This window comes from Lissotriton helveticus, chromosome 1_1 (assembly GCF_964261635.1).
Source record: "Lissotriton helveticus chromosome 1_1, aLisHel1.1, whole genome shotgun sequence".
Taxonomy (NCBI): Eukaryota; Metazoa; Chordata; class Amphibia; order Caudata; family Salamandridae; genus Lissotriton; species Lissotriton helveticus.
Genome location: NC_136057.1, coordinates 1,339,146,485 through 1,339,159,550, shown reverse-complemented (window position 1 = coordinate 1,339,159,550; position 13,066 = coordinate 1,339,146,485). Strand labels below are relative to the sequence as shown.

Below are 13,066 nucleotides of genomic sequence, written 5' to 3'. Positions count from 1 at the left end.
CTGGAAGTGAACCCTTTCTGCACATAAACCATCATCCCCTTGATGCCATAGTGCAAGGGTGCCTACGTCAGCGCATGGCAGCCCATTGAGCACCAGCACTGGGGAGAGCACAGGAATATGACATGTAAATATGTTGCATCTCTGTGCTTTGAAAGTGCTGCTGCATGGCACAGGCATAGGGCTTGAGGTGCAGTGCTGCAGCACTTTCTTGGAAATTAGGTTCTGTCATTCTTTGCGCTGATTTGGTATGTTGGCCATTGAATTGTGGAAATGCTCTTTTCCAGTTGACTTCCCCCATTCCGACTTTTGCACATTTATTTCTCCAGGTGACGGTTTGATTCTCAGTAAAGGTGAGAAATGGGGACGTCACCGCCGCCTGCTGACTCCGGCCTTTCACTTTGACATCTTGAAGCACTACGTGGAGATCTTCAACCAGAGCGCAGACATCATGCATGTGAGTACACACCTGCCTGACAGACATGATGCACGTGCCACATGAGAACACATTGCCATTAAGCCATCTGCCAATCTTCCATCCGCGTTCAGACGTTGTACATGTGAATCCACACCTCGCAATGTTCCATCAGAACACAAACCTCGTGCGCATGAACACACCGCTGACAATCTGTTATTATCAGTACACACCTGACACCAGGATCACAGCCGTGAGAATATAGAAACCTGTCAAACACTAATCATCTGCCCAAGGTCACAACACACATAATCAAACCCCTTTCCAGGGTCGGACTGGGACAGAAAATAGCCCTGGGCACAGAAATAAATGTAGCCAACATTAGTGAATCAGATAGCTAAAAAAGTGGTCTATGTTTGCACATCGTGTCAGTTTTGACCCGCTATATACGTTTTTGCCAGTTATGGAAGGCTGCATGGATTTGAACTTGCTGCGTGAAACGTTTGTTTTATTATCAAGGAGATCAACAGTGAAAACGGTCCCATCAGACCATAAAACCATCCCACAAGCAGTCAATAAACCAGCCCACACACTGACATGTCAGACAAGCCTGTCAGGCACTGCGTGACTGCCCTATAAATACGTCCCACCATGCCTCTTCTCCTCGGCAGAGAGCTTCGAAACGCGTCGGCATTAACATACAAATGGAGTAATTTTAGTGAGCTGCATGAATACGCTGGAGTGCGAGGGCGCAGCTGTGTGCCTTCTTGATGCTTTGGGCACTTTGGTGGAATAATTACAACTCGGCCGTCCTGCCGAGGAGAAGAGCACCATCTGAAATACTAAGAGGCTGCGGAATAGAACGATTCAATTCCGTGAAGCACTGCACCGGATATGCTGGAAACAAGCCCACCTCATGAAACCCAGACCTACTAAAGGAGAAAAAATGCATTAATTAAGAAGCAACAGTTTGGAACTTACTGGAAGTTGTTAATTATAGTCGGGACTGTGACTCCCAGCCCCACAATGCACTATGGATTTTGCACTGAGCATACGCCCATGGGGGGGGGGTGTGGAAACAAATAAAGTCCAAGAAACAAAGTATTGCGAGGTTTTCCATTTGTTGTTCGGCAGCCCATGAAGTAGAACCAGAGAGCTTCGAAACGCGTCGGCATTAACATACAAATGGGGTAATTTTAGTGAGCTGCATGAATACGCTGGAGTGCGAGGGCGCAGCTGTGTGCCTTCTTGATGCTTTGGGCACTTTTGTGGAATAATTACAACTCGGCCGTCCTGCCGAGGAGAAGAGCACCATCTGAAAAACTAAGAGGCTGCGGAATAGAACGATTCAATTCCGTGAAGCACTGCGCCCGATATGCTGGAAACAAGCCCACCTCAAGAAACCCAGACCTACTAAAGGAGAAAAAATGCATTAATTAAGAGGCAACAGTTTGGAACTTACTGGAAGTTGTTAATTATACTGGCGACTGTGACTCCCAGCCCCACAATGCACTATGGATTTTGCACTGAGCATACGCCCATGGGGGGGTGTGGAAACAAATAAAGTCCAAGAAACAAAGTATTGCGAGGTTTTCCATTTGTTGTTCGGCAGCCCATGAAGAAGAAGCAGAGAGCTTCGAAACGCGTCGGCATTAACATACAAATGGGGTAATTTTAGTGAGCTGCATGAATACGCTGGAGTGCGAGGGCGCAGCTGTGTGCCTTCTTGATGCTTTGGGCACTTTTGTGGAATAATTACAACTGGGCCGTCCTGCCGAGGAGAAGAGCACCATCTGAAAAACTAAGAGGCTGCGGAATAGAACGATTCAATTCCGTGAAGCACTGCGCCCGATATGCTGGAAACAAGCCCACCTCAAGAAACCCAGACCTACTAAAGGAGAAAAAATGCATTAATTAAGAAGCAACAGTTTGGAACTTACTGGAAGTTGATCATTATACTTGCGACTGTGACTCCCAGCCCCACAATGCACTATGGATTTTGCACTGAGCATACGCCCATGGGGGGGGGTGTGGAAACAAATAAAGTCCAAGAAACAAAGTATTGCAAGGTTTTCCATTTGTTGTTCGGCAGCCCATGAAGAAGAAGCAGAGAGCTTCGAAACGCGTCGGCATTAACATACAAATGGGGTAATTTTAGTGCGCTGCATGAATACGCTGGAGTGCGAGGGCGCAGCTGTGTGCCTTCTTGATGCTTTGGGCACTTTTGTGGAACAATTACAACTCGGCCGTCCTGCCGAGGAGAAGAGCACCATCTGAAAAACTAAGAGGCTGCGGAATAGAACGATTCAATTCCGTGAAGCACTGCGCCCAATATGCTGGAAACAAGCCCACCTCAAGAAACCCAGACCTACTAAAGGAGAAAAAATGCATTAATTAAGAAGCAACAGTTTGGAACTTACTGGAAGTTGTTAATTATACTGGCGACTGTGACTCCCAGCCCCACAATGCACTATGGATTTTGCACTGAGCATACGGCCATGGGGGGGTGTGGAAACAAATAAAGTCCAAGAAACAAAGTATTGCGAGGTTTTCCATTTGTTGTTCGGCAGCCCATGAAGAAGAAGCAGAGAGCTTCGAAACGCGTCGGCATTAACATACAAATGGGGTAATTTTAGTGAGCTGCATGAATACGCTGGAGTGCGAGGGCGCAGCTGTGTGCCTTCTTGATGCTTTGGGCACTTTTGTGGAATAATATATATATATATATATATATATATAGATATATATATATATATATATATATATATACATACACACATATATATAGATATAGATATAGATATATATAGATATATAGATAGATAGCTGGTTCTCTGATCTCTCAGCCACCTACAGGCATCTCTTTTACAGCTCCTATCGGGATGAATGTGGGAGAATTGCTTGGGGGCTGAGACTTAAAACTGTGTGGTCACTAAAGTGCTAATAATGGGGGGCCTACGGTGTCTCTGAATGGGCAGCCAGGCAGGACGCCGAATTGCAGGACAAACCTGCAAAGTATGCTTCCTTGCAAATTGGACAAGAGGACGTATATCCCTTCCCTAGGTCTCCCCTAACCATCGCTGAGAGGTGAGGGGAGAGGGCCTCCTACCATGGGCCCAATTGTAAAGAGACACCTTTCTTTCAATTGGATTAGAAGGGGTACATGAGGACTGGTGAGGCCCACGCTCACATCCCCACACACCCGACTATTATCGGCAGTCCTGCCAAGGGCTACCTCACGAACCGTACTTTACTACCGCGCTTGACACGCCCTTCTGGTGGTGATCTCCCCTTGTATGCTTAGCATGCAGGCGGGCTGCACACTATAATCTCCTGCCTACCCGCCCACTCGACTACTACCGACACAATGGCACCGCACTTCCTTCCCTACACACATGGCTATATCTACCCGCACTCCCCCTCCCTTTAAAGTATACTTCCCATGTTATTGTTTTGAAGTTTATTGACGCACTGGTCCCGCCTCCCTTTTGACCAGGCCCTTTGAAATTAGCTACTGTACACACTACACCATGGGGCCTTTGAGAGTAGCAGCCATAGCCGAGGTGATACTAACTGAACACCATTACAAACATCAGACACTCTCATTAGGAATGATAAGCTGTATAGATACTCGCTCACCAACACACTCAAGATGTCGCGCAGCCTCATCTTCCACTACCACTGACCTGCGTCCTCTTGGAGGGCAAACCTAGCCGACACTTTTCCTCATGATGCACATGTGTAAGGGCGGGACACTATCCATCTGAAGAAGCTGATGAGTGCTAGCACGGCTTTGTAAGTACGAGTTCACATAAAAAAAGAGAAAACCCCACAGGCCTATACCTCTGTATTACTTAATGTTTGGATGACTGTGAAGTGCTTAAATGGAACAATCTACGCCGCTGAACCTCAGGGTTGTCGGCCTTGAGGCTGAGAACATCTACTACTCATTCTTCAGTTACAGACATGCACGGCTGGCCCTGACGGGTTGTAAGCTGAATGCTGTGTACCATGCACGTTGAATAATAAAGGTCTTAAAATATAAAAAATACAAATAAAAATGAGGACTGGTGAGGTGTTGCCATTGAGTGGGTCCCCATGCTCGGGGGCTCAGTAGGAGGCCCTGGGCAGCTGCCCACACTGCCCATGCCTAGCACCGGCCATGGATAGATAGATAGATAGATAGATAGATAGATAGATAGATAGATAGATAGATAGATAGATAGATAGATAGAAAATGGAAAAAAAAAAGTTAAAGTGACATTCTATACATATATTTACTGAAACAAACAAAGAAAGGTTAAAGTGACGCTATAGGTAGGTGATGGATGGATAGAAGTTGAAATAACACAAAAACTAATGTTTAGAAACAAAAAGAAAACACTGAACTTCACGAGGTATAGTTTACTGAACTACCTATACCTTGTGCTCCACCATGCACTGCTCATCAACTCACATATGACATCTCTTATGACGCACTAAATGACCTGATTGATAACATCACTGATTCCATCTCAAATTATATCATTGATGAAATTACTGATAACACCTGAGTCATGTACAGCATAGGCTTACTGTGTGAACACTTGAGGGTGCAGAGCATGGCAATAGCATAAGCCCTGAAGGCAAGGTTGGTTGTGCATTTTGAAAGGTATATAAAGTACCATTCATAAATCACCAAAGATTGGGGCGAAATTATTTACTCCATGTTAAGCAAAGTAAAGACTGAGCTCACCTGATGAGGGTTGCAAAGTTATATGAGCGGTGAGCAGGCTGTGATAGGGCTTCTCATTGCTGGTACGCTGCTGAAAACGAAGGTGATGCACCAGGAGCGTGCACTTTTAAACTTGGATTTTATTACTGCTGTGATACTGTGTTTTTAAACGAATCACTTTTGGTGCTGAAACCTACCTGCCTGAGGAGGCATTACTGTGCTGGGATACCTGGTCTCAATCTCCTCCTTCCCCGCCCCGGTCCGACGTGGTGAATAGCACCATTGCGCGGAGGGCGAGGAAGGGTAGAGACAGGCACTTCCGGTCGGCTGAGGGGACGGGACGGTTAGCGGTATAGTCGACAGCCCAGGACTCAGCTGGGAGGGATTTAAGGCAAATGCTTCCGCGTTCGCGCAGCGGACGCACGCAGCGGACGCACGCAGCGGACGCACGCAGCGGACGCACGCAGCGGACGCGCGCAGCGGGCGCACTGGCGGCGCACCGGCGGCGCCAAAGGCAAGCCCGTCTGCGCCCGTCCGCGGCTGGTCAGGGACAGGGGCCACAACCCCATGTCAAGATAAGAGGCATATACAATATGATAGAGCGGAACTGCTGGCCTTGTGCCCCCCGATGGGCAGGAGATGTAAACATAGAATGGTGGCTATCCAAAACAGTGGCTGTTTACATTGTTCATTTAGCTTAGCCTCAATCCATGCCAGGAAGACAGGGGAAGTTACTCTGTCCGGGGGTTTACTGAATTGTAGATCTCTCAGCAAACACAAAGTCGAAATATTAGATCTGCTTCTAGATCAAGAACTGGATCTGCTGTTTTTAACGGAAACGTGGCTAGGCGCCAATTCCGATCCTGATATTATAGAGGCACTCCCCTCAGGGTATACTATAGCGAGATTGGACAGAGCGGCCGGTAGAGGAGGGGGGATCGCAGTGATTCATAGGACTTCTATTGACTGTGTGATTGAACCTGCGTCAATATCTGATTGTGAGGCGGGGGCTTTTTCGCTAAAGCTAAGCCCTAACCTTACAGTGAAAGGGCTATTGATTTACAGACCCCCAGGTCCCTCTACCCGTTTTCTGATGAATTTATCGGAGAGCATGGCCCATTTAGCAATAAGGCATGACAAGCTTTTGGTTCTAGGTGATCTGAATTTACACTTAGAAGACCCTTTGAATAAAGAAGCAATACATCTTCGCCATGATCTTCAGGCATTTCAGCTACAGCTGAAATCGCTCGCCCCTTCCCATCAGCACGGACACCTACTTGATCCGGTGTTCGCTAATTGGGAGGATGTTATAGTCTCTAAGCCGCTCCCAGTCCCTTGGTCAGACCATTTTTTGGTACCGGTGGTGATTAGACTACCGGAAAGTGACAACCGAGTGGTAGGGATTGGTACCCACTCATTTAGGAAGTGGAAAACTTTAGATCAGGAGAGGTTCAATAAGGAGCTGACAGAGGGTGGCCCTCCAGGTGGACTGAATAGTGACACTGCATGTCTGAATTTGGAGAGGTGCATTATTAAGGCGTTCGATAAGGTGGCGCCGCTTCTCCTAAATAAGATGGGGGGCAGGAAACGCAAAACTGCTCCTTGGTTCACCCAGACACTGCAGTCCATAAAAACGGAATGTAAGCGCTTGGAGAGGAAATGGAGTAAGGGCTTTCATAATCAGGATAAATTGGTGTATAGGACACACCAACGGAAATACCAAAAACTGCTGAGACAGTCTAAAACCACTTACTATAAAACTAAAATTGACTTGGCCGAGAATCCTACCAAAGAATTATTTAAAGTATATAAGGAAATCTCTGGCCGAGACGCCCACTCCTAGCAGAGGTGACGCAGAGGAGTGTGATCGTATTGCTACCTACTTCTCTGAGAAGGTGGAGGTGATATATTCATCCTTCTCCGGAATGGTAAGAGATGGGGCAGACTTTGAAGAATAGAGGATAGAGTCTAAAATAGACCCTAAACTCAATTATTTCACTGTCCCCACCCCGGAGATTCTCAAGAGGACATGCCTTGGTGTTAAATCTGGCTCACCCGGGGATCCTGCTCCAGCTAAGGTGATGGCGGATAGCCTGGATGTACTCGAACCTTTTATTAGACATGTGTTGGAAGTTTCGTTTAGTTTACATACGCTGCCAGAAAACTGGAAACGCGCAATCGTTCTTCCAGTTAGGAAGAAGCCTAATTTGAGACTAGACAAACTCGACAACCTGAGACCAATTTTGCTTCTGCCTTTTTGGCAAAAGTGGAGGAGAAGCTGGTGAACTGCCAACTAATGACACATGTGGAAAATTCCAGCCTCCTCCACTCTTCACAGTCTGGGTTCCGGGCAGGTTATTCAACGGAAACTGCCCTTCTGAGGGCCACAGAAACCATTAGGCAGGGGGCAGATGCGGGACACACCATGGCTCTAATAATGTTAGATTGAGCGCAGCCTTTGACACTGTAGCACATTACACCTTGCTGCAGTGTCTAAACAAAGGCGGTGTCTCGGGATCTGCTCTAAAATGGCTAAAGTCCTTTTTGACGGGACGTAGCTTTCAGGTCAGGCTCCGTGCGCACCACTCCAGAGATTTTGAATTGCAGCAGGGGGTGCCTCAGGGCTCTGCCCTGAGCCCCACGCTGTTTAATTTATATATGGCCCCGCTCGCAGAGATAGTGCATGGCTTTCGAGTGGGGGTCGTCTCTTATGTGGACGACACCCAGCTATTGATCTCCCTGTCACAGTCCCCGGAACTCGCGGCATCTAACTTCAGGGCCTGTATGCAGGAACTTGCTTCATGGATGAATGAGAACTGCCTTAAACTGAATGGCAGCAAAACCGAGGTTATGGTGGTGGGGGGCAGTAGCACGAGCTGGTCTGCGGAGTGGTGGCCCTCTAGTTTGGGTCCAACCCCCGTACCGTGTAATGAGGTGAAAAAACTGGGGATATGGGTTGACCCGACCCTCTCCTATGAAGGACATAAGAAGGGTAACTGGCAAGTGTTTTGGAGTGCTGAAGTCCCTGCGAAAAACTCTGGATCTCCTCCCGTTAGAGGCACGTAAGACTATGGTCTATGCACTTATAACATCACACCTCGACTATGCCAATATCCTCTATCTTGGTGCTACGGAAAAGAGTCTCGGTCGACTGCAGGTGCTGCAGAATGCCGCTGCGCGGCTGGTTCTTAATCAGCCTAGGTGGGCGGCTTCAAAAAAAGCCCTCACCGCATTGCACTGGCTACCCGTGAGGCAAAGGGTGATGTTCAAGACTCTATGCACTTGCCATCGCATCCTCAATAACCCTAGCTCATCCTACCTGAGTGACCTGGTCATCAGTTATGTGCCACAAAGGTCTTTGAGATCTATTGGAGCCGGACTTGTGGTAATTCCCAAGGTCAAGAAGGCTAGGATGGGGGGTCGCTCTTTTAGGTTCCAGGGCGCTCAGTACTGGAATAAGCTTCCTCAAATGCTCAGGCTGGAAAGCTCTGAGATCAAGTTCAGAAAGATGCTGAAAACTCACCTATTCTCCGGCAGCATGTAATGGTTCTGTGAGTAGTCCTGCCCTTCTTCATCTCACCCAGCGCGGGGACAATCCGAGATGGCGTAACCATTGCGCTTTATAAATGCCGTATTATTATTATTATATATTTCAAGGTAGGCTGTGGCTTAAATCCAAAGCCTGTTCCAAAAATGTGTGAAAAAAGCCAAAGCTTCTGTTGACAAAAGATTATTCACCTGTGGATATCTGGGCATGTGCTCATTTTAAATAGTTGTAAAACACAGTACTATAGCCTAATTCTATGAAGCAAGGACGTTAATAAGATGTGGATTTTTATTTCTAGAACTTTGCTAAAGCCTTGAAGATTGTTGCATCTTGTAGAATGTAGCGGTGTCCACTTAGAGGTGGTTTATTTCACTCTGGCATTGGAAGCATGGCTCTAAGGCTTATTGCCACTGTGCCCATCTCATGTGTAGTCTTTACGAGTATAATCTCTTTAAGGTGAATAGAAAATTAGCCCCGCTTGTATAGCATGTTGACATACTTCAAGTCCACAAACCCCATGGGACACTGTACCATTGACTTGATGATGTCACCAGTGATGTAATCAATGAGGTCACTTTTTTCACCATATCATTTCAATAGGAAAAATTAGACAATGATACATTTGGCAGACAACTAGATCTTCACTCACTAAGCATGCTATTTGGTGTAAAACTCTTTAGTACTTTTTGAGAAATTAATGCTCAAAATGTATAAATATATTGACAGTTGATCCCATGGGACTCCCTCCAGACTGTGAATTCAAAAATGTGATTGGGCGCAAGTACTTTTTCCTTGTCGACCAGTACGCTCCCAAGGTGCTCACAGTTTTGCTGGAGCAAGTGATGTGATTGGTTGGTTGGAACGTGAAAGAAAATGTTGTGGTTGCCATTAGGGGACTCCTTTTTTCTGCTGCACCAGCACCCATCCTACCTGCTCCAAAGTTGCAGAATACAGACCTCTCACTCTCCACCTCCCCTAATCCTAGACCTTGATCAATATCCTATTAATACCCCTTCAACAAATCCCAAAACATCGGCCCGCTTCATCCTGTTCAGTGTCTTTGGATAAACCTGAAGTCTGCCCTAGAGACATCAAGAAGATTGACTCACATCACGCCATATCTTCTTATACAAGTGCATTGTTCTATACTTCAGTCGATGTATATATTCAGGGCCATCCATCACCTTGAGCCTCCATGCAATCTATCCATGTACTTCCGGTTTCTCCTTTCAATTATAAATTCATCCTGGCATGAGTCCCATTAAACCCCCACCCCTTTCACATGAGCAGGGTCCATTCCCTTTCTCCAAAATGACCCTTGATCAAGTTATGTTACATTAAGGCCATTGTAGACCCTGCCTTAGGGTGCCACCACAGGAGACCTAAAGATGGTTTCAGAATGCAACAAATGCCATGTTGTTAGAGGAATGTGCATGCCAAACAGAAAAGTAATATGTTGTCTGGGGCTCCTAAATCCATGCACTGGAGATGAACTACCAACATGGTTAACGCCAAGTGCCCTCACAAACAAATTCCCTCCTATTTACTGCGTGTTTACCATTATAGATGTAGTAATTGTCTCCCCCTCACCCCCAGGACAAGTGGCGCAGACTCATGGCTGCCGGACCTGTCTCCCTCGACATGTTTGAGCACATCAGCCTGATGACCCTGGACAGCCTCCTCAAGTGCACCTTCAGCCACAACAGCAACTGCCAAGAGTGAGTATGGGACTGAGGGAAGTCGCTTCAGGAGAGAGTATGGGCCCAGGGAATCCACCTTTAAGAGTAGTATGGGCCTATGGGAACTCTCTGAAAGCGGGAGAACCAGCCTAGGAAACTCCAGCTCAAGAGGGAGGGCCGGCCTGGGGGAACTCCCTTTAATGAAGAGCATGGGCCTAGGGAACTGCACCTCAAAAGGGAGTCCGGGCCTCAGGGAACTCACTTTTAGGGACACAGTGCTCCTCACACATCACAGCCCAGATTTACGATACATTTACGTGATGCAGCAAATCAAGCCAAGTTGCTGTGCTGCATTGCATGAAGGGGAGAGAGATGGACTGCGCAATATTTACAAAGATATGATGCTGTTCTGCTCTCTCTCTGCGCTGGTGCACTTTTGGCTGCCAAGTGCCAATGAAGGCACAGGCACCCTTGCGCTATGGTGCAAGGGTGCCTACATAGCCCAAGGATGCCTACTTTGGGGACCTATCTGTTTTTGTGCAGGATAGTACACCTTCCTGCACAAAAGCAATCCTTTGTGGTTTATTCTTCTTTGTATGTGTGCTGTAGAATGCAGCACATATGCAAAGAGGAAGTAACAAGGAGAAATGAAGATATTTCATCTCGTTACACCAAGGTTGGGTAGGCACGCCATTTTGGTACAAAATCAGGTTTTTTGACTTTAGTAAATCTGGCATTGCATTAAAATATATGGGCGGAAGCCTGGGAACACCAATGTTCCACCCATATAACGCCTCCACTGCGTTGTTACTTTGCTGATCAAAGGAGTCGCAATCCCACTTAAGCACTTGTTTTACCTTGCATCAACTTGCATGATGCAAGGGCATTGAAAGTGCTTTAGTACGTTTGGGCTATGTGTGGGTACAGCCATGGGGAACTAGCGTCAAAAGGGAGTGTGGAGCAAGCAGGTCCCAGCCTCAAAATGAAGATCAGACCTCGGGTACCCCTGTCTCAGAGTGAATATGGGCTTAGGATGCTCCACCACAAAAGATGAAGCCCCCCCATTCAGGGAGCCCACTCCGCCTCAGCCTCCAGAGGGAGTATAGACTTACTGCACACCACACCTCAAGAGGGAGTACAGGCCAAAGGAACACCTACCTTAAGAGTGAATACATACCTACTGAGTCCCTCCATCAAGTGTGAGTATTGACCTCTTGCTCTACCCTCCTCAGGACTGAGTAGCCACATTGTAATATCACTCGGGCGTCTGGGTGTGTACAATTTCCAGAATTTCTTTTTGAATAATTATATCAATTTTCAGGAAAATTATGCAAAATACAAATCTGGATATAGCGCTATATTTTAGTATCCTTTGGATGTGACGATGCATTTTGTACACAAAAATGCAAACACAAGCGTTGCAAACAAAAGCTGGTCACATTCTTTTCGTTTGTGTTGATCCAGTGTTCCTGAGACTGGATGTTAAGCAAATTGGTTCGAAATTATATGATTTATGACAATTTTCGGAACTCCACCAAACAAGCACAACAGGAATTTCTGGAAATTACATGACAGTACCCAGACGTAAAGAAAACGTTGCCCTGGTCTAGTAAAATAAAAGTGTTCGGACGATTGTTATGAGATTCAAATCACGTAAAATAGATTATTTACTAGCCCCCACACACACTAACATGCTTAAACCACAACATCTGAAACTACCTTCAGTGGGAGCGAGGTGTCCACATTACACCATTTTTGTGGCCACAATGAGATTTTCAACAATAAATTGGACAAGTTTTCACAAGTGCATCAGTAATCACACATGTTTAAAAAGTGCTGCCTCAGGAACTATCTCAGTTTCCTTTTCTTATTTGACACACGATTGCTTTTTCCAGGAACTTTTGATTCTGCCCTGGGGGAAGAGCAATTAGAAATAGCTTAAATTCTTGAAACAGCAGCAAAATAGATCAGGGTGGAGCATGCCCCTTTGACTCTGCAGCATTTAGTTCAACCAGTCTCCGGCAGTATATGTCTTAACCTTGTTTGCTACTCTGTGTGTGGCCCAGAATACATTCTTGTTTTTGGCACAAAGTACATTCCAATGTGCAGTGCTGAATACCTTCTGTGTGTGGCACAAGGTACATTCAGATGTGTGATGAACATGTATGAATGTGTATGTTTTGTATATGTTGGTATTTTCTGAAGTGTGAATCTAGCTGGTTGACAATGGAAGAGGACACCCCAGTGTGCAAATATGGGGGAAGGGGATAGAGAGAGGAAGCACAACTAGTGGGAAGGTAGAGAAGCCAGTCCATCAGAGGTAGAGTTCTTTGAAGAGGTGATTTTTCAGTTCTTACTGAAATATAGATGGGCTGGTGCTGTTCTGACGTCTAAGGTAATGCTGTTACAGATCATTAAGGGTAAGCTGAGAAGGTGTTTTCATTTTCCTCCTCTTTCTGGCAATGTGTAGTCTCTGATATGGCAATGTTGGAGCTCTGCATCTGGCACTGACCTCCAGGGATTGATAGTTTGTTAGCTAGGTAGGTGAGGGTCTTGTTGTAGAGGGCCTTGTACGATTTGTAGCTGATCTTGAAGATGATGCGGGATTGCAGGGGGAGCCAGTTTAGATTCCTTAGCTCATGGGTGATATGATGAGAATTCTGCAGCCTCTTGATGGGCTGTGCAGCTATGTGAAGTATGCCTTTCAGGGTAGG

The 13,066-nt window shown here is 46.3% G+C and overlaps 1 protein-coding gene across 4 annotated transcripts in view; it reads left to right on the top strand.

Moving 5' to 3' along the window:
- Nucleotides 1–13,066, top strand: part of LOC144823810 (ultra-long-chain fatty acid omega-hydroxylase-like) — a 225,999-nt gene that overhangs the window by 147,741 nt on the left and 65,192 nt on the right. For all 4 annotated transcript variants that reach the window (XM_078682666.1, XM_078682681.1, XM_078682689.1 and 1 more), the window contains 2 exons: nucleotides 327–454; nucleotides 10,270–10,391. In XM_078682666.1, coding sequence (XP_078538792.1) covers nucleotides 327–454; nucleotides 10,270–10,391 — 250 coding nt within the window. The remainder of the gene's footprint in view (nucleotides 1–326; nucleotides 455–10,269; nucleotides 10,392–13,066) is intronic.